Source organism: Canis aureus, chromosome 32 (assembly GCF_053574225.1).
Source record: "Canis aureus isolate CA01 chromosome 32, VMU_Caureus_v.1.0, whole genome shotgun sequence".
NCBI lineage: Eukaryota > Metazoa > Chordata > Mammalia > Carnivora > Canidae > Canis > Canis aureus.
The window spans coordinates 12087883-12108623 of NC_135642.1; the positions used below are offsets into that span (position 1 = coordinate 12087883).

The window sequence follows — 20741 nt, forward strand, 5'->3', positions numbered from 1 at the left end:
TCTGAACCTTGGTTCCTCACCTGTCAACTGAGGGAGCTGCCCTGGAAGATCTCCAAGACTTCTCATTCTGACATTTGCTGATTTTTAACTCCCACCACAGAAGAAGGCCTACCTCTGGACTTGTTTCTTTGGATCAAGACATTAGCTATCCAGGTATCTCCCATCAAAATGCACAGACACTACAAGGGGGAGGTTATCAGTATAAAAAGCCCACTGGCATTCCTGAGGAAAATTCTCTGGTGTTTACAATTCCCTGCTCTCAGAGAGAAGTGTCTGGGGACAGGTGCACAGGAGAGATAAGTTTTGATATAGATAGGAAAGAAAGTCTGAAACGGTGTATACTGTCCAGGTACCCTGGGACTAGTTTAGATCCTGAGAGAAATAGGGGGCAAGGAGCCTGGATAACTGAAATATTGGGGACAAAAAGACAGTGGGGAATTGTGGGGACACAGAAAGCCACCAGAGGGCAGCCCCAGTGGCTCAGCGGTTTAGCGCCGCCTGCAGCCTGGGGCGTGATCCTGGAGACCCGGGATCCAGTCCCACATCGGGCTCCCTGCATGGAGCCTGCTTCTGCCTCTGCCTGTGTCTCTGCCTCTCTCTCTGTGTGTGTCTCTATGAATAAATAAATGAAATCTAAGAAAGAAAGAAAGAAAGAAAGAAAGAAAGAAAGAAAGAAAGAAAGAAAGAAAGAAAGCCACCAGAGAAAATGTCAATTGCCTCTGTCTGCCTAGCAGATAGAGCACAAGGAGTCAAGCTGTGGATCGCAGCGGGACACAGTGGCGGGAATGGGCCTGATGGGAGGCCCCTCTGGGCAGCTGGTGGTCGTGATGCTGCCTGGAGCCATTGGCCTTCCACTGTGACAGCCCATGGGACTGTCCTCAGGGTCCTTTGCATGGCCTAAGCTGAACAGAAGAGGGAAGGGCCTATCTTCCATGCCTGCCAGATCCCCCTCCACAATGCCTGTGTGCAGAGTCAGACCCGATGCAAGTGGCATTCTTCCCAGGGCACCGACTTTTGTCTTTTTGCATAACCTGTCATGTTCTCTCCCCCTCACAGATATTTTTGCCCTGAGTATAACAGCATTACTTTATTATTAATCACTCACCCTAAGTAATTAGCTTTTTTTTAACCCCAGATACATTGGATTAACCACAATCCTTGGTCTATGGGGACATGGTCTCGGCCAAGACTCAGAGCACCACCCCACTCCCATGCCTCTCTTCTTTGATCCAGGCATGGCCCACCTTTGTGGTTGTTTGTGTTTAGTTAATTATTTATTTCAAAATAATCTAAGATGCACCCGCGGGGGTGCTGGGTGGTTCAGTTGGTTAAGAGTCTGCCTTCGCCTCAGGTCATGATGCCAGGGCCCTGGGATGGAGCCCCACATCGGGCTCTCTGCTCAGCGGGGAGTCTACTTCTCCTTACCACTCTCCCTCTGTGCTGTCAAATAAATTAAAAAAAAAAAAAGCACCCATGAACACTCAGGATTAGAACTAAAATATGGACAGAGCCATGTCTACCTATGAGTTCCTCATATATCCTATTGCTTCTCCTTGCCACCCCACTACCCACCATTGATTTTCTAAAATTTGATTTCCAGGGCTTATAAAGTATCACAACTACTACAAGAGTTTCTTCTCTGGGAGCACACCTAGTCCTGATTTCTAACTGGCTGGACATGTTCATGCTCAGAGAGGCCTGAGCCTCAGTCAGTGACATGTGTTCACGGCATTGTGACCGGGGTGACCAACTTGCAGTGAAGTCACATTGCGCACAAATATTTTTCGCATTGTTTTAAAATTTTACCTAAGTCGGGGTTTCTTAACCTTGGCACTACTGACATTTTGGTCTGGATCATTCTTTGTCATGAGGGGCCATGCTGTCTGTTGTAGGATGTCTAGCAGCATACCTCTACCCACTAGATGCCAGCAGCACCCCTGCCCCTGCCCACCTGGTTGTGACAGTCAAAAATGTCTCCTAGGGGAGGAGACAAAAATCACTCCTACTGAAAGCCATCAATCTAAGCAAATATTTGGCAATATCAGTTCAACAAATTTTGTGGATCAAATGTCCTAAGAGAACATGCATGCACATTTGTGCTGTCCACCTGCCTTGCTATGCAACCTGGGGTCCTGAAGCAGCAAATGGAGCACCTGGGAGTTCATTAGAAAGGCAGAATCTCAGGCCAAACCTCAGTTCTGCTGCATCAAGATCTGCATTTCAACAGGATCCCCAGGTGATTCATGAAGTTTGAGGGGCTCTGCTGCAGAGACTACACGAATTCTGCTTCTCTGAAAAACAGTGGGCCCAGACGCAGTGTTTCTCAGTGGGGGAAGTCACTGCCATTTTGGGTGGGATGATCCATTGTTGTGTGGGTTTGTCCCATGCTTTGCAGAACATCCCTGCCCCATCCCTACTAAATGGCTATAGTGCTCCCCATCCTCTAAACAACTCAGAAATACTCTCATCCTCCAGATGCCCTCTGGGGAGGGGAGCAGGAGAGTGTTTTCTACAGTGAGAGCATTTTGTCTGATGGTAGGGGTGCCTCAGTCTGCAGACACATCCAGGAGGCAAGGAAAGATGCAGAAGTGGAAACAGCACTGTGCCCTTCACATCCTCAAGGTGGGAGGGCTTTGGTGCCAAGTGATGACCACTGGCCACCCTGGACAATGGGAACAGGTCAGAGCTGGGCACAGCAAGGAGGGAAGCAAGGGAACCCTCTGGGAGAGACAGGAGCTGTGACCTGCAGCCAACCGATTAGACCAGCTGGGACAGTTCCCTGGTCCTGGCAGCCTTGATGGATGGTCTTCTCAGGATAGAGCACGTGAGTGAAAACAGCTTGGCATCTGAGAGGCATGTCTGAGGTGCTGAAGGGAATGCATCCAGGTGGGATTAGGGAGGTACCCATTTTGTGCCCTGCCTGCCCTTTTCTCACCTGGGACTATCTTCTGGCTTTCCCGGAGCTGAGAGAATAGGTGGCTCCATGCATAGCTGGGAAGTTTGACACCCCAGAGGGGAGAGAGCCAGCTTCCAGGCTGCAGCTGGACACTGCCCTACAGTGGGAACAGAAGGTGCTGGGCTTACCCTTCAACCTTGGTTTGCCAGGCACGGTGAGTCAGGGCCTTCTCGGCCAGTTCTCACACCTCCCCCAAGCTCCTACCATCATGACTCCCAGCAGCCCCACAGACACCCAGAACACTCACTCTCTTGCCAATCCGCATTAAACCTGCTGTTCCTTCTATCTAGAACGCCCTTCTTTTCTTTCTTTTTTTCTTTATTTCTTCTTTTCTTTCTTTCTTCTTTCTTTTTTTTTTAAAGATTTTATTTATTTATTTATTCATGAGAGACACAGAGAGAGGGAGAGAGAGGCAGAGACACAGGCAGAGGGAGAAGCAGGCTCCATATGGAGAGCCCGATGTGGGACTCAGTCTCGGTTTCCAGGATCACACCCTGGGCTGAAGGCGGTGCTAAACCACTGAGCCACCTGGGCTGCCCAAGCCCTTCTTTTCCTTCCAGTAACTCCTAGTCGTTTTCCAAGATGCCTCATGGAAGCACTTTCTGACTTCCCCTTCTCTCAGCAACCAGGCTCAGGTGGGGTGTGGGGGCTGCAATGTCTTTTCAGCTCCCCTAGCTCCAGGCCCACATTCAGTTATAGCTCAGAAGCTGCCATGCTATAGACCATTTTTGTTGGGCGCAGGACTTGTGCTCTTTTTCTTTTTTAAAAGATTTTATTTATTTATTCATGAAAGACCCAGAGACAGGCAGAGACAGAGGCAGGGGGAGAAGCACACTCCCTGCAAGGAGCCCCATGCAGGAGGGATCTCAAGATCCTAGGATCGCAACCTGAGCCAAAGGCAGACCCTCAACCACTGAGCCACCCAGGTGTCCCTTTTTCCCCCCTATTTATATCCCTGGTGTCCGGCACAGTACCTGACACAGAAGAGTCAATAAATGTTTGTTGAGCGAATTCAGGACATTTGAGAGCGCTTGGTCTAATGAGGTCATGGGTTCGCTATTCTCCTTTGTTCCTTTCCGCCAGTTTTTCAGTTAACCAGTGTTTATGGAGCACCTGCCTTGGGCCAGGTCCTGAGAATCTGATGAGGAGCAGGAACTGCCACCTCCTGCTTTAGGGTTACATTCCAGGAAGGGACTCTGTGGAGCTGTGGGAGGCAGAGCCTTGGGCTGCCATGAGGAGTCAGCAAATCCATCTCTTTGTTCGCAGTTGAGGAGGAACCTGCAACCCATAGATTAGAGGAATCAACCTCCCTCAGACCTGCCTGTGTGGTGGGGTCATCCCCGTGACAGCCCATTGGACGGTTAATACCATCCACTGTCTGTCCATTCGTGCCGTCCATCACCCAGCAGGCAGAAGCCAGCCTCTCAAATGCTGCGGGTCCCCCCATGAAAACGCAGCTGGCACCTGTCCCTGCTCCTGCTCTCATGATGCTCACCACTGTCTCTAACTCCTCATGGGGAGCCTGCATGGAAACTCAGAAACGGGATCGGGCTAGTCCACTTCAGTCTTTTGGTTCTTCAGGGAAGATGTGTTTTTTTCTGACTTGGCCTGTCTCAGGGCATCTTCTCCCTGCTTCAGTTTAGGAGCCTGTGCTGAAAGAAAGGCATTGAAACTTGCCAGAGGCAATGTGTCTGAAGACCTCTGGAGAAGGGAAGCTACTGTGGTTCTGTCCTGGCCCAAAAGACTGGGTTTCTCATCAATGGCAAATTCAACCCTAGCATTGAGCCTCTGATTCTGATATGGGAAAAGTTCCTCTAAATTTGGTCAGGAAGGGTCCCAAATTCAGGTTTCCCACTGGCATTAAGGCTCAGAATTGTTTTATTTTTGTTTATTTATTCATTCATTGATGAGAGACACAGAGAGAGAGGCAGAGACATAGGCAGAGGGAGAAGTAGTCTCCCTGCAGGAAGCCCGATGCAGGACTTGATCCCAGGACCCTGGGATCATGCCCTGAGCCAAAGGCAGATGCTCAACCACTGAGTACCCAGGCATCCCTCAGAATTAAGAAAAGAAGAATGTTGGCCAATCCTGGGGAGGACCCGTATCATCAGACAAGGTCAAAAAAGAAAGGCTGGGACAGAGAAAGGTAGAGGTGGGAACAGAGGCCAAATAGCTTGTCACCTCATTTAATTCTTCTCTGAATCATCCTACTTCTAGCCATGGTCAGCTTCTAACGGTGCGATTCAAACATTTCCATGTTAGCTCCCACATTTAGCCAAACTAAGCTGTTTCCAAACATCCCATCCTATCCCAGCCCGCGGGTCGCTGACCTCTGGCCTCTCCCTGGAAGAGCAGTGCAGAGCACTGGGCCTCTCAGAATGTCAGAAGCAAACTTTCTACCATCTGCACTGGGCCCCAGGAGATAACATCTGAGAGAGGGAGTAAGGAAGCCTGGCTGGCAGAGAAGCAATGGGAGCACTGGCATACCCACCCCCAGCCACCCCTTCTCCCTGTCAGTTTTCCCATGTTGCTTGGCCCTGCCAAGAACCATCTCAATTGTTGTTCACCTATCATGGGATCACCACCTCCTCAAATAAGGAGAGACAGCCACAGCCACAAGTGATGAAGACTCTACTGGTTCTTCCATAAAACTGCCAGGCCCAGGACCACAGCAAGCCTACTCCGTGCTTTCTATGAATTAGAAAAAGGAGGCCTCTCTGAGCAGAAGAACTTTTAGAAGTGCCTCCTCTGAGTGAGCAATGCAGGAAAAAAATGTCCCATTTGTGCCTCTGAACTGGCACTCTTGGGCATGGCATAGTTTGTACAACTGTATATGTGGCCCTGATTCAGCCCCCCTGATTCAGCCTCCCCTAGGTGATCTGGGTATTTTGCAGAGCTCTTGTGCTCACCAATGAGTCTTCCCCACGGTCACCACCCAGTTTCTGCCACGTTCTTCCTTTCCTGCTTCATTTCCCTAGTTGATGGCTCTACCTCTGAGGGCCACTGGAGGATATTTCACCCTGCTGAGAGGATGTGGATGTCCAGGCCTGAGTTACCCCCTCCCTCCTCCACCCCAGTGTTCTCAGAATGGCCAATCTTTGAGACACTGGAGCGTGGCTATGTCATCAGCACTTGGGAAATGATGGCAGTGCTCTGTCTATAAGTCCGGGAATCCCTAGGATCAGGTCAGGGAAGGGTTACTGTCCAGGATGAATATCTAGTGGCTCTCCCCATTCCAGTTCCCTCTGAGCCCATGGGCAACACTCCTGCTTCCACAGTTCCTCTTACTCAAAGGCAAACCAGACTGCCTGCCAGGGGCCCCACCCAACAGTTTTGGGGAAATATATCACACACTGGAGTGAACAGAGGCTCCCATATGATGCTGGGTAACCCTGAATTTGGCCCTCCCCCAGAATGTGGCAGCCAGAAGCTGAAGTTTATTAAACATTAGAATTAAATTGTTTAGGGGATCCCTGGGTGGCTGAGCGGTTTAGCACCTGCATTTGGCCCAGGGCATAATCCTGGAGACCCGGGATCAAGTCCCACGTAGGGCTTCTGCATGGAGCCTGCTTCTCTCTCTGCCTATGTCTCTGCCCCTCTCTCTCTCTGTGTGTGTGTGTGTGTGTGTCTCTCATGAAAAAATAAAATCTTTTAAAAAAATTTAATTGAAAAAAAATTAAATTGTTTAATTTTGAGCTGAGGCTTGTGGCACCCAGAGCAGTGACCTTGAAGCAAGAAGGTGACGTTCAGATCTATTCTCATGGATGACTCTCATCATCACTTTACTTCCTTGAGTTTGGATCACCTCATGTGTAAATTGAGCATAGTGATGAATATTTGGGAACTCTCAGGTTCTCTAAGACCTTCCTGGAGCACAGAACTCTAGTGAAGATAACGCCAGTGCAAAACAGCCCAAAAGTGTACTTCTTATTAGCTACATAGATTATTCATTCATTCATTCATTCATTCATTCATTTTTAACTTAAAAAATTATTATTGAAATATACTTAACATATGTTGTATTCATTTCAGGTGTACAACATAATGATTAGACAACTCTGTACACTGAACAATGCTCACCATGATAAATTATTATCTGCCACGTTTCACTTCTTGATAGTAGATAACCAGCAGAATACATAGCTTATTTAGCTCTGCATCTTACCTGTTTCTTTTCTTTTTTTTTTTTTTTAAGATTTTATTTTTTATTTACGAAAGACATAGAGAGAGAGGCAGAGACACAGGCAGAGGGAGAAGCAGGCTCCCTGTGGAGAGCCCAATATGGGACTGGATCCCAGGACCCCAGGATCACACCCTGAGCCAAAAGCAGACAGACATTCAACCAGTGGGCCACCCAAGTACCCCTTACCATGTTTCTTAACAGCCCTGCCATATGATTACTTCTGTTCTCAGTTTATGGTCCATTCTGACCTTTTTTTTTTTTCTGCCAGATGCAGGAAGTTGAAAACTGGTATTGCCTCGTTTGGCATACATATTTTTTGCATAAATCAGTGTGAAAATTCTGAGGTAGGCCATTTCCAGTGGTTTGAGAAGACCCATGAAAAGTATGGTACTTATGCAGAAAAGCAGAAACATAGTTCAGAAAAGAGTTTCCTGGGATCCCTGGGCCCTGGGTGGCTCAGCGGTTTGGCGCCTGCTTTTGGCTGGGGGCGTGATCCTGGAGTCCCAGGATTAAGTCCTGCATCGGGCTCCCTGCATGGAGCCTGCTTCTTCCTCTGCCTGTGTCTGCCTCTCTCTCTCTGTGTGTGTCTCTCATGAATAAATAAATAAAATCTTAAAAAAAAAAAAAAAAGAGTTTCCATGGAATTGGAGAGAGAGAAGTCCAGTTTCTTGGAGGGTTCCCTCATACCCTGTCAGCAACAGCTACTGTGAGATGCAACTGGGTAGCAGCAGGAGTCCCCCGAGCCCTGGGCTACTGAATCTTTTCACCCTTCACCTCCCTTTCTCCTGCAAACACAAGATGGTTTGGATTATTAGGCCTCCTCACTGGTTCTACCTCGAGACACCTCATCACTGGTAAAGACAAGATGCAGCTGCTGCCCTGATTGGCTGATCTGTTGCTGGGGTGGAGGCCAGCATGGTGACACTGCTTTCCTAGATGTGGTCTCCTTCAGGCCCCGAAGATACACACCCCCATTCAGTTTCTCTTGATCTTCCTCCCACCCTTAGATAGTCCCTCCTTCCTCTTGTGGTTGCACAGTAAACAATCAGGCCATCCAAGGGTTCCCTGGAGACCCAAGGGTTTTCATCTTTGCTGTAGTTAACCTGCTAAAGTAGGATTTCATATCATCCATGGAAACAAAGTTGGGGGAAATCAGCCTTTGATAATCAAGCGCACACACATCTCCACAAGACCAAGGAAAAGATCATAGATTTTCTGGCAACAAAATCCCTTTAACAGTCACTAATACAGATAAGTATGGCTTTGTATGTAAAGCAAATGTGTAAAAACACGGGGCTTATTAGTCCTAAATGTTACCTGTGGCCACTGTGCTTGGAATTCCACCATTAAGATTTATTCCTTTTTGAATTTTCTTCTCCTGGGGCTGGCCATTAGAATACAAAGAGCTCAAAAATCTGTTCTGAAAGATGTGTGAAAAGTGTGGTCAAATGATTTCAGAGACACCAACATGTTCTAGAACCTCCTGTGATAGGTCCCTAAAGATGTCCATGTCCTAATCCATGGAACCTGTGGAGAAAGGGACTTGGCAGATGTGATGAACATTCGGGACTTTGAGATAGAAAGGTTAGCCTGGATTACCTGGTTGGGTCCTATATAATTACATGAGCCCTTAAAAGCAGAGAGATTTCCCTGTGATCAGTGAAAGAGATGTGGTGACAGAAGCCAAATCAGACAGAGACTGTGTTGCTAGCTTTGAAGATGAAGGAAGGAGGCCACAAATGAAGGAATACTTGTGAATGCTTCTAAAAATTGGGGAAAAAACAAATTCTCCCAAGGACTTCCAGAAACAACACAGTTCTACCAACACCATGTTCTTGTTTTTATTTTTAAAGATTTAATTTTATTTATTCATGACAGACACAGAGAGAGAAAGAGAGAGAGAGGCAGAGACACAGGCAGAGGGAGAAGTGGGCTCCATACAGGGAGCCCGATGCAGGACTGGATCCCAGGACCCCAGGATCACGCCGGAAACCAAAGGCAGACGTGCAACCACTCAGCCATCCAGGTGCCTCCTTACCAACACCATGTTTAACCCAGTGTGGCTTGAATTAAACTTCTGACCTACCAAACTGGTAAGATGATAAACCTGTGTTGTTTTAAGCTACCAAGTTTGTGGTATTTTGTGATGGCAGCAATAGAAAACTAAAATACTCCTTCCCTTAGAGCTTCATAGTGTGCTTTGGCATATTAAAGACTTGAGGGGGCCTTTAGATAAAGATACCCACTTAAGTCAGCATTTCAAGAACTTATTTGAAAACCAAACCTTTATTGCCCTGTAACATCTACTAGCATCTTAGAACGTGATGTGGAAAACACCGCAGTAAAGCATGAACTGTCATTAACATCTTCGGTGACTTAGTTCCTGTTTTGAATGTGATAGCTAGGTGAGAGAGAGCAGCACACAGTAGAGGCAAGTTTAGATGGGCCGACATGGAGGTGGAAAGGGGTAAGCCCTGGGTGCAGGAAGTCAGTGGAGAGAGTGGGGAATGGAGAGGAAGTGGACACATACCAGAGAAAAACATTAGCCACGACACAGCCTGTGTGGCTGTGCTCAATACTTTGTGCCTGATCTTCCCTACCTTTCAACTTGACCACCTTCTCTACGAAATTTGCCCTGACCTCCTCCTCTCCCCCAGGCCTGGGCTGGAAGGTCCTCCTATGTGCCTCCAGGGCCCCCTGTGTTTATTTACCTCTGGCTGTGGCAGCATGGCACTGAAATTGCCTGTTTGTTTGTCTGTCTCTCCCACCAACCTGAAGTTACTAGAGCACAAGAGCTGTGTCTGGTTCACGGTGCACATCTTTCTGTGTCCCTCCCATGCTTGGCACATTGAAGTACTCAGGCCGAGCCTCTGTCTTAACCTCTTTGTTCTTTTCTTTTCTTTTCTTTCCTTTTTTTTTTTTAAGATTTTATTTGTTTATTCACGAGAGATACACAGAGAGTAGCAGAGATATAAGCAGAGGGAGAAGCAGGCTCCCTCTGGGGAGCCGGATGCAGGACTCGATCCCTGGACCCCGGAATCATGGCCTGAGCCAAAGGCAGACGCTCCCCCTCTGAGTTACCCAGGAGTCCCATCTTTTTTTTTTTTTTTTAAGATTTTTATTTATTTGTAAGAGAGAGAGAGCACACGAGTGGGGAGGGGCAGAGGGGGAAGGAGAAAGAGTCTGAAACACAGTCCACACTGAGCATAGAGTCCGACGTGGGCCTCGATCCCACGACCATGAGATCGTGATCTGAGCCAAAATTAAGAGTCAGATGCTTTACTGACTGAGCCACCCAGGTGCCCCTGTCTTACCCTTTTTGGATCAGAAATGTATATGAGCTTAATCCTGACTTTCTTTATAATCAGTGGGTGCTAATGAGGCCCACATCACCGCTCGGCCACAGTCCAGCCCAAGAACTCATGTTCCCAGTAAGACCATACAGCGCGCCTTCTGTCACTTTTTTTTTTTTTTTGGTCACATCTTTTTAAGAAACCTGTCTCCCTTCTCTGGTGACAAAAGCAGAGTTTAGCCTGAATGCATTCCATGTTGTAGCACAGTTTGTGGAGCACCCAGCTGACTAGGCAAAAGCCAGGTTGAAATCAAAAGAACAAATGCTACATTTTCCAAGATAGTTCATAGGATGCAATCAAAATTAAGGAGCTGTGGATGTGAACAGGACACCCTGGGGGAAGGAAATGAGGGTCTAGGTCAGTACTGGTGTGAGGTGAGAGATAAAATGAGCCAGAGAGTGTGACACCTGGATAGCTCAGCAGTTTAGCACCTGCCATCAGCCCAGGGCGTGATCCTGGAGTCCCAGAATCGGGATCGAGTCCAACACTGGGGTCCCTGCGAGGAGCCTGCTTCTCCCTCTGTCTCTCTCACTGCATCTCTCATGAATAAATACATAAAAATTTAAAAAATAAATAAATTCAAAAATAAATAAATAAATACTAAATAAATAAATAAGTGAGCCAGAGAGAGAATCCCACATATTACCTCTCCTATAATATAGGAGGTCTTCCTGGATATAAAGGATTCAGAAGTAAAGAGAAACCAAAATTTCCTGTGGGGAACTACTCCTTCCCCTCTTTTCTCCCAAGATGAAACACATGACTTGGGTCTGAAGGATTAGAGCCCTGAATCTGCTAGTTCCAGTGACTGGGGAGAAATGGCAAATGAAAGTGACTTCTGAGTCTGAACTTTGAACCTGGAAGGACAAAGTCCTGCAGCTGTTTACTCAGTGGAGAATGACAACCAACTAACACAAAGACAAGCAGAGGTGAGAAATGGGGAGGGTCCCAGTCCTGGTGATACCACATGAGTCCTGGGCTAAGTATCACCTGAAGTCTTTTATATATGAGCCAATAAACTCCCTTTTCTGAGGAAGTCAGTTTGAGTTGGATTGCCATTCCACTGCAATCAAGAATCCTGATGATGTGGAAGAAAGAGCTTACACAGTATGAAAACATGGTGGAGGGGCACCCAGCTGGCTCAGTCGGTAAAGCCTGCAACTCTTGATCTCAGGGTTGTAAATTCAAGCCCCACGTTGAGGGTAGAGATTACTTAAAAATAAAATCTTAAGGGCAGCCCGGGTGGCTCAGCGGTTTAGTGCCGCCTTCAGCCCAGGGCATGATCCTGGAGTCCCAGGATCGAATCTTGCATCGGGCTCCTTGCATGAAGCCTGCTTCTTACCTGTGTCTCTGCCTCTGTGTGTGTCTCTCGTGAGTAAATAAATACAATCTTAAAAAATAAAAATCTTTAAAAAAATAAAATCTTTAAAAAATGGTGGAGAAATCTGAGAATTGAGAGATAAGAAGTAGTAAATACCTACCCCCAGCTCCCCTCTCTGGGCTACCTCTCACTCTCCTCTTCCCCCCAAGTTCAAGAGAGGAGAATTCCCTTGTACCTGGGTTTGTTCAAAAGACTGCTCCCCTGGCTACAACTGAGCCCACTATATTTTCTTCCTCAAGAAACTGGAACTGGGACTGAGTGCCCCTGGAGGCTGGTGTCCTGAAGCGGAAAAGACGCCAAACCCTGGGAACCGATTCATAGCTGTATTTTCTGCCTGTGGACTGGGCAGGAGAAAGGAAATACCTCACACTATAGATGAGAAATTTAAAGTTCAGAGACTACGTGGCTTTGCCTAAGGTTGTACATTTGGTACGATTTTCACAGAACTGGGGTCCAGTTTTTCTGAATTCACAAGTTAGGCAGGAAACAGTGGGTCAGAGTGTCCTAAGAACTCTGGACTCTTGAGCAACTCGAGGCAGACAGCAAAGGGTGATCAGTCTGGCCAGCCATCCAAGAAGAGTCAAGCCAAGTGCAAGCACTCAAAGATAACTCTCTATGTTCAAAACAGCAAAGAAATTCTAGTGCTTGCGGTGTCCCTCCCTCGGTTCAGAGACTGGCCCTAATTTAAAAGAGCTCTTGCAGAGAATTGACCCCGCCTCAACCGGGGCGTACTGGGCAGCCACAAACTCCCGGGAAACTACAACTCCCATTATGCATCACGACAGTGGGGACTAAACCCCGAGATAAACTACAAGCCCCAGAATGCCTTGGGGGGGGTGGAGAGAGCGCGCGAGAGCGAGAGAGAGCGAGAGAGACGCGAGTACAAAGGGGCGGAGGGGCGTGTTCACGTCCGACGCGCGGGACCGTTAAATTTGAAACTTGGAGGGTTGGAGGTGGCTGGTTTGCCAAGGAGTCAGGGGCAAACCTTTGTCTCTCTGGTCGCTTCGTTATCTTTAAGGGCAGGTAGCAGAAGAAAGCTCAGGCGGTCTGCGGCCCTGAAGAAAGGTCTGCGGCAGGACGAGGGCTCCAACCGGGAATGCAGGATGGCGGCGATGAAGAAGGAAGGGGATGCTCTGAGGTAGGTACGCAAGAAGAGCTGCGGGGAGCTGTGCCCGCGAGACCCGAACGTTTAGCCGGCGACAGAGGCTCGGCTCAGATCAGTCCAGAGGAACACTGTCGGGAGAAGAGAAGCCCGGCCGGGGTCCCCTTCCTGCTGGAGTCCCACGCAAGGGGTGGAGGTGAAGACGGGGTTAGCATCGAATTCAGTGGGGTGAGGGCACGTGAGAACCCGGATTGCACGCAGCTTCAAAGCAAAGGAGGCTTTGCGACCCCGATAGTGCAAAGAATTTGGAATTTGTAATGTGATCTGTGAATCTCAGCTCAGCCATTTGGGAACTCTTTGACCTTGGACCTAATATGGAAAATGCTGGTGGGGGGGGGGGCATGGGGTAACTGAGTGATGGGCATTAAAGAGGGCACTTGATGTAATGAGCACTGGGTGTTATATGGAACTGATGAGTCACTAAACCCTACCCCTGCAATCACTAATACGATATATGTTAATTAAATTGAATTTAAATTAAAATTTTTTTGAAAAGAACATAGCGGAGATATAGTAAGTTACTACTTAAGTATTGAAATCATGATATAATCAGTAATCTCGTAAATAAAATCACAGTTTTCTTTTTTTAAAAATATAGAAAATGTTGATAAATTAAAACTATGTGGAAAGTGACTGCCTCCAAATAAGTGCCAAGCAAATGGTAGGTCCTTCCATGTCAGTGGTATAATTAGAAATATAAAAAGCCCTTCTCTGCCTGTGTGCTGCTTTTCTTTATATAAATACATATCAGTTCTTCTAGGTTGGAGTTCCATATATATTATACATTTTCTTTAATATTTTATTTATTTATTTGAAAGAGAAAGAGCTGTGAGCATGAGAGGGGGGAGGAGCAGAGGGACAAGCAGACTCCCCGCTGAGGGGGAATCCTGGGGGGGGATCCATCCTAGGACCCTGAGATCATGGTCTGAGCCAAGTCAGATGCCTAACCTACTAAGTTACCCAGGTGCCCTGAGGTATACGTTTTCACTATGGGGTACACAAAACTTAGATAAATGCCATGTGGAGAACTCTTTAGCTTATGCAACAAATATTCATTGACCACCTACTAAGCACTAGATATGGCAAATGAACAAAAGACGCAAAAATCCCTGCCCTTGTGAAATTTAAGATCTGGGGTGGGAGCAACAGACAATAAACAAGATCAATAAACTAAAAGTGAGATGGTCGGTATGAAAAGAACTAAAACGATGGGGAGTAGGAGGATTGGTGCAATTTTAGATAGTTTTGAACAGGAGGCCTCACTGAGAAGGTGTCATTTGGGTGAAGACTTGAAGGAAACTCAAGACTAGTCATGCACATATCTGGGGGAAGTACAGAGATTTGAGGGTGAGAGTTGGGGGAGGGAGCTGCACCTGGCAAGTTGCTGGAGCCAAGTGAACCAGAAGAGTAAAAGGAAGTGAAGGATGAGGTAAAGGTGAGGATGCAGACAATGTAAGGACTTGGCTTCTACTCTGTTTGAAAGTCAGTGGAAGGTTTTGAGCAGAGGAAAGACATGATCTGACATGCGTTTAAATAGAATCACTAGCTGCAGTGTTGAAAAGACTAAGGCAGAAAAGGATAAAAGCAGGAATACCAGTTATAAGGTTATTGAAATAATCCAGGCAAGAGAAGATGGTAGCTTGAGTGAGGCAAGAAACAGTGGAGATAGGGACGCCTGGGTGGCTTGATGTGATCCCGTGGTCTGGTGATGAGTCCCACATTGGGCTCCCAGCATGGAGCCTGCTTCTTCCCCTGCCTCTGTCTTTGCCTCTCTGTGTGTGTGTGTTTCTCATAAATGAATAAATAAAATCTTAAAAATAAAAGAAAAAAAAACAGTGGAGATGATAAAAGATTAATTTCTGAATCTAAAAAAAAAATTCTGAGTCTATTTTGGAGGTAGACCCAACAGGATTTGCCAAGTGACTGGGTGGTGGGGGGGATAGTGAGAGAGGTGTCAAGATTGGCACTGAGATTTCTGGCTTGAGCAACTGGAAAAACAAAATTGCCATTTATTTGAGAGGAAGGAAGACTAGGAGGAGCAGGTCTGGAAGGAGGCAAGAGGGAGGAGCAAGATGGGAGGGGAGCAGTCACAGCTCAGTTTGGGACATTAGCTGAGGTAGTTTAATTGCTATTTCAAGATTAAGAGAAGAAATTCAGATGAACTCAGCAAACATTTATTAGGTGCTTACTCATGTCAGATCTTATATTAGACCTTGGGGATGTGAAAATAAATGACCAAGGCCCTTATATTTATAAGATCCACACAATATAGTTAAAAAGATGTGAGTAGTTACAACCTAAATTATTATTCACTTACAGTTTACTTTCTTGAAAGTTTTCAGCTCTCATCTAGCTTGCTTTCACTTTATTTTGAAGATTATTGCCTGTCTCTTTCTCTGTTTTAAGCCCAGAGATACTGTTTCTCAGCCAGAAGTAGGCTTCTATCTGACAATTGCAGAGCTCTAAAGTTCAGAGCACATGCCCCATATGGTGCTTGCCTCCAAAAAACTTGTGAGAATTTCCCCATCAATAGGCTTGATAGAAATGGGAAAACCAGTTGTGACCAGTAAATTGTACTTTTTCTGCTTCTGCTCTGTGCTACCTATATACACATATAAATTTCAGTTTTAAGTCATCACTTGAAACATGGGATATTAGTCTGACAAACTATTTGCTAATATTTTTAAAGATTTTATTTATTTGCTTATTTGAGAGAGAGAGTTCAAGCACACAAGTAGGGGGAGGAGCAGAGGGAGAGGGACGAGCAGACTCCATGCTGAGTGCAGAGCCCAGAGCCCAATGTGGGGTCTCCATCCCACAACCCTGAGATCACAACCTGAGCTGAAATCAAGAGTTGGATACTTAACCAACTGAGCCACCCAGGTGCCCCCACTTTGTTAATTTTAAACTAAATGAGCTGATGGATTTAATGGTAAACCTAGAACTGCTTTTTATCGACCTTACCAAATTTATGATTTTTTCTCTGTCTTTTCTTCCTGCCTTGAACTTTATTCTTATAACTGTCCATATTACCCTAGTTGCATTCTCTCTTCTGTTAGGCAATACAATAGCCATAAACTTGGAAACCAGGTCACCAAAATGCTGAGACACCTGGGAGTATGTGAACGCTACTAACATACCCACCCACCACATTCTGCCCAAAAATCATGAATAATCACTTTTGAAAACATTTACAATAATCTAGTGATATAATAATATGTATAAGTATATATATACATGTAAGTATAAAATTTACTTTTGTTTCTCTTTTCACAGTGGAGCCATGTTGTTGGAGGGAGATGAGTGGGAGCTGAGTAAAGAAAATGTCCAGCCATTAAGGCAGGGGCGGATAATGTCCACACTTCAGGGAGCATTGGCACAGCAAGAATCTGCCTCTAACACTACTCTTCAGCAACAGAAACGGTATGTAGGATGGTGGGATGTCAACCTGTCATCATTCATCCCCAGCTATGGTTGGTAATGTAGATGTGGATCTTTGCAGATTGGCATAAGAAGTACTTTTCAAAAATTGATAGTGTGAGAATCTGTTCCCCACTTGCTTTTCATCATACAGCAGCTGCCTAAAGATCTCCTTGAGTATGCTTAAGAATAAGAGCTATAGGATTTCATTTCATTATGGAGCAACCAGACTCTCGTATCAGTAGAAACAGATCTCAGGGGACAATAAGAAGCAAAGTAAAGCAAGTGTCATGTTAAATAATATTTATCAAAAGTATTATGTCATGCTGGATCCCTAAATAGGACTAACTCTTTAATAGTAATAACTTAAAGAAATTGCTTCCTTGGATTCTGAGTACCAAGGAAGAAAGGATCTGCTATCTTGTATGTTTACTCAATTTTTAACTTTCTAGGAAAGCATTTTCCAGAATATGCCAAAAAGAAATTGTGATCTCCAAAGAAAATATAAACCTAAGAAATTAAATTTATACTAGAAAGTTTCTCATGAATGATTCAGTGAAGTCTGGAAAAAGAAAGCTGAAAAATAGTATAGTTGGCCCTTAAACAACCCAGGGGTTAACCAGGTTAACCAGGTTGGCACAGGGTGCCAACCCCCTGTGCAGTAGAAAATCCACATGTAACTTTTGACTCCCCAAAAATTTAAATCTTAAAAGCCTATGGTTGACTGGAAACCTTACTGATAATATAAACAGTTAACACATATGTTGTATGTTATATGTATCATGTACTGTATTCTTACAATAAAGTGAGCTACAGAAATGGAAATGTTGTTAAGAAAATCATAAAGAGAAAATATAACTTAGGGTACTGTACACTATGTACTGGGGGAAAAAAAAATCCACGTATAAGTAGACCCATGTTGTTCAAACCCATGTTGTTCAAGGGTCAACTGTATTATGTTATTTAAGTGGACCTGCAGAACTTGCTTTCCTTTGACTAACACGTTTTGATAAATATACTTTTTTTCAAAAACGTGAACTACAGCATCTGTTTCTACCTTTAATCTCAAAAAAATTTCACCATCATAGGCAAATCATCAAAACTTTGGGTTGTAATGTAATGAATATCCTCATCCATCTCATTGGATCTTTAAAAGCATTGAGTTTTATTTTAAAGATGGTGATGTTCTATTCTTAATTCTTCTTCCTGGTTTCTGTGACATTATACTAGTGTTTCCACTTTTCTTTTTTTTTTAAGATTTTATTTATTTATTCAGAGAGAGAGAGAGAGAGAGAGAGAGAGAGGCAGAGACACAAGGCAGAGGGAGAAGCAGGCTCCATGCAGGGAGCCTGCCCTGGGACTCAATCCCCAGACTCCAGGATCACATGCTGGGCTGAAGGTGGCGCTGAACCCCTGAGCCACCTGAGATGCCCCCAGACAAATTTCAAAATCATCTTGTCAGTTTCTAGAAAAGAGGTTTGTGAGATTTTGGTTGGATTACATTATATATATAGATATATTTAAGGATTACTGGTTTTTATCAGTAGTGTCTTAGATTTTTTCACCATTTCTGCAGGTAATCCCCTCATTATCTCATGCTTAAATCACTATATTAGCTTCATAGTTGTGGTTCATTTTCTAATTTATTTTATTCATAAATATTATTCAGTTGATCTTTTTGATATCTTTAATTACCATATTCAACATACTCTCCAATTAAAGAATCAGTAGTGGCTGAGCAGATGGAACCCAAAGTCTTTATTTTTAATTTAAAATTTTTAAAGTAATCTCTACACCTAACGTGGAGCTTGAACTCAGAACCCTGAGATAAAGAGTCATACGCCCTACTGAGTGAACCAGCCAGGTGCCCAAAGTCTTTAAATTTACATCAAAACATGAGCTGCGGGCAGCCCCGGTGGCTCAGCAGTTTAGCGACGCCTTCAGCCCAGGGTGTGATCCTGGAGACCAAGGATCAAGTCCCACATCGGACTCCTTGCATGGAGCCTGCTTCTCCCTCTGTGTCTCTGCCTCTTTCTCTCTGTGTGTGTCTCATGAATAAATAAAAATCTTTAAAAAAAAAAAGAAAAAAACATGAGCTGCTTCTCCAGTAGGCATTCTAACATAGTGTTAGACTACTACTGACCTCCTGACAGTATGTCAGAAGGAAGATCATCTGCTCCTGGACCACAGTTTTGTATGTTTGTATGTATGTATGTATAGCATAGCAAGGTTAGTACCTTACTATGCCTATCTCCCTTTATTCATAATACTAACTGTATCTTACAGCTATATTTCCTCTGGATAAACTCCCACTTTTACAACTTTATTCAATGCTGATTTCTTGGAAATCTTGAAAAACTCCATACTTCTTTCAAATTTTGTGGTTCTTTCAGAATTCCACCTTCTGACACCACTTCTGTGATACCTCCTTTTGACCTATCAAAGCCTTTAACTATCCATTCTTGGCAATTGTTATATATACTATACTGCTTTGTATTGTTAATTTTCCCTTTTTATACTTTGTCTTTCTTATTAGAGTATAAATTCCTTTGTGTCAGAAACTATTTTATAATTCTTTGTATTAAATATAACCTTGGGGATGTCTGGGTGGCTCAGTGGTTGAGCGTCTGCCTTTGGCTCAGGGCCTGATCCCAGATTCCTGGGATCAAGTCCCACTTCAGGTTCCTTGCATGGAGTCTGCTTCTCCACCTGTGTCTCTGCCTCTCTTTCTGTGTCTCTTATGAATAAATAAATAAATCTTTAAAAAATATATAACCCTTTATACAGTTTTTATTGATGAAACATTTATCTCAATTGTGGTTTATTACTAAGTACTTCCCCTGTATTCGAACTGGTCAATCTTAACTTTTTTTTTTTTTTTTTTTAATTTATTTATGATAGTCACAGAGAGAGAGAGAGAGAGAGAGAGAGAGAGAGAGGCAGAGACACAGGCAGAGGGAGAAGCAGGCTCCATGCACCGGGAGCCCGACGTGGGATTCAATCCCAGGTCTCCAGGATCGCGCCCTGGGCCAAAGGCAGGCGCCAAACCGCTGCGCCACCCAGGGATCCCTCAATCTTAACTTAATCTTAGCGTGCCTTTCCCAGCATTTTACAAAATCAAATTTCACGCATTCTTTGAAGCACTCCCCAAAGTATATATGGTATTACTCTTCTCTGACTAATGTTACCCATGGAATTTTACTTTAAAATTCTTATTTCTATCCATTTGTGTGTATGTGTTTCATTTGTTCAACCCTATCATATGCATATAAAACAGTAGCTATCATTTATTGAGTACTTATTATGTCTAAACACTTTATACTAAGAGTAATTAACCTAATAAAATAGGTTCTACGGTAGTCCCACTTGATTTGTGGTTTCATTTTCCTCAGTTTCACTTACCTGCTGTCAGCTGTGGTCCAGGAACAGATGATCCTCCTTCTCACATATTGTCAGGAGATTAGTAGTAGTCATTAGAATGCTTACATCAGGGATGCCTGGGTGGCTCAGCGATTAAGTATCTGCCTTCGGCTCAGGGCGTGATCCTGGAGTCCCAGGATTGAGTCCCACATCGGGCTCTCTGCATGGAGTTTGCTTCTCCCTCTGCCTAGGTCTCTGCCTCTCTCTCACTCTGTGTATCTCATGAATAAATAAATAAAATCTTAAAAAAAAAAAAAAAAGAATGCTTACATCATTTGCCTTACTTCATCCCATCATGTAGGCATTATACCATCTCACATCATCACAAGAAGATGAAAGATGAGTACAGTATAGTAAAAGAGAGAGACCATATTTACATAACTCTTAATATAGTATATTGTTACATTTGTTCTATTTTGTTATTGTTGTTAATCCCTTACTATGCCTAATTTATAAATTGAACTTTATCCTAGGTATGTATGTACAGGAATAAAATGCAGTATATATAGGTTTCCAAAGTATCCTCAACTACAGGCATCCACTGGGGGTCTTGGAAAGTATCCCCCTGCAGAAAAAGGGGGAGATTTCTGTACTATTATTCCCATTTTACAGATGAGGAGACTGAAAACTATTTATTTTTTTAAAGATTTATTTATTTGAGACAGAGAGCACAAGCAGGGGGAGTGGCAGATGGAGAGGGAGAAGCAGGCTCCCTGCTGAGCAAGGAGCCCAAAGTGGGGCTTGATCCTAGGACAGCAGGATCATGACCTGAGCCAAAGGCAGACACTCAACCAAATGAGCCATCCAGGTGCTCCTGATAACAGAATTTAAATAGTGTGTCTAATGTCACTCTGCTAGTGATTAGT

The 20741-nt window shown here is 44.7% G+C and overlaps 1 protein-coding gene across 2 annotated transcripts in view; it reads left to right on the plus strand.

Moving 5' to 3' along the window:
- Window positions 1-12745: 12745 nt before the first annotated feature.
- BUB1B (BUB1 mitotic checkpoint serine/threonine kinase B) overlaps window positions 12746-20741 on the plus strand; it is a 48111-nt gene continuing 40115 nt past the window's right edge. For both annotated transcript variants that reach the window (XM_077880593.1, XM_077880595.1), the window contains exons 1-2: window positions 12746-13011; window positions 16312-16458. In XM_077880593.1, coding sequence (XP_077736719.1) covers window positions 12977-13011; window positions 16312-16458 — 182 coding nt within the window. In that variant the 5' untranslated portion in view covers window positions 12746-12976. The remainder of the gene's footprint in view (window positions 13012-16311; window positions 16459-20741) is intronic.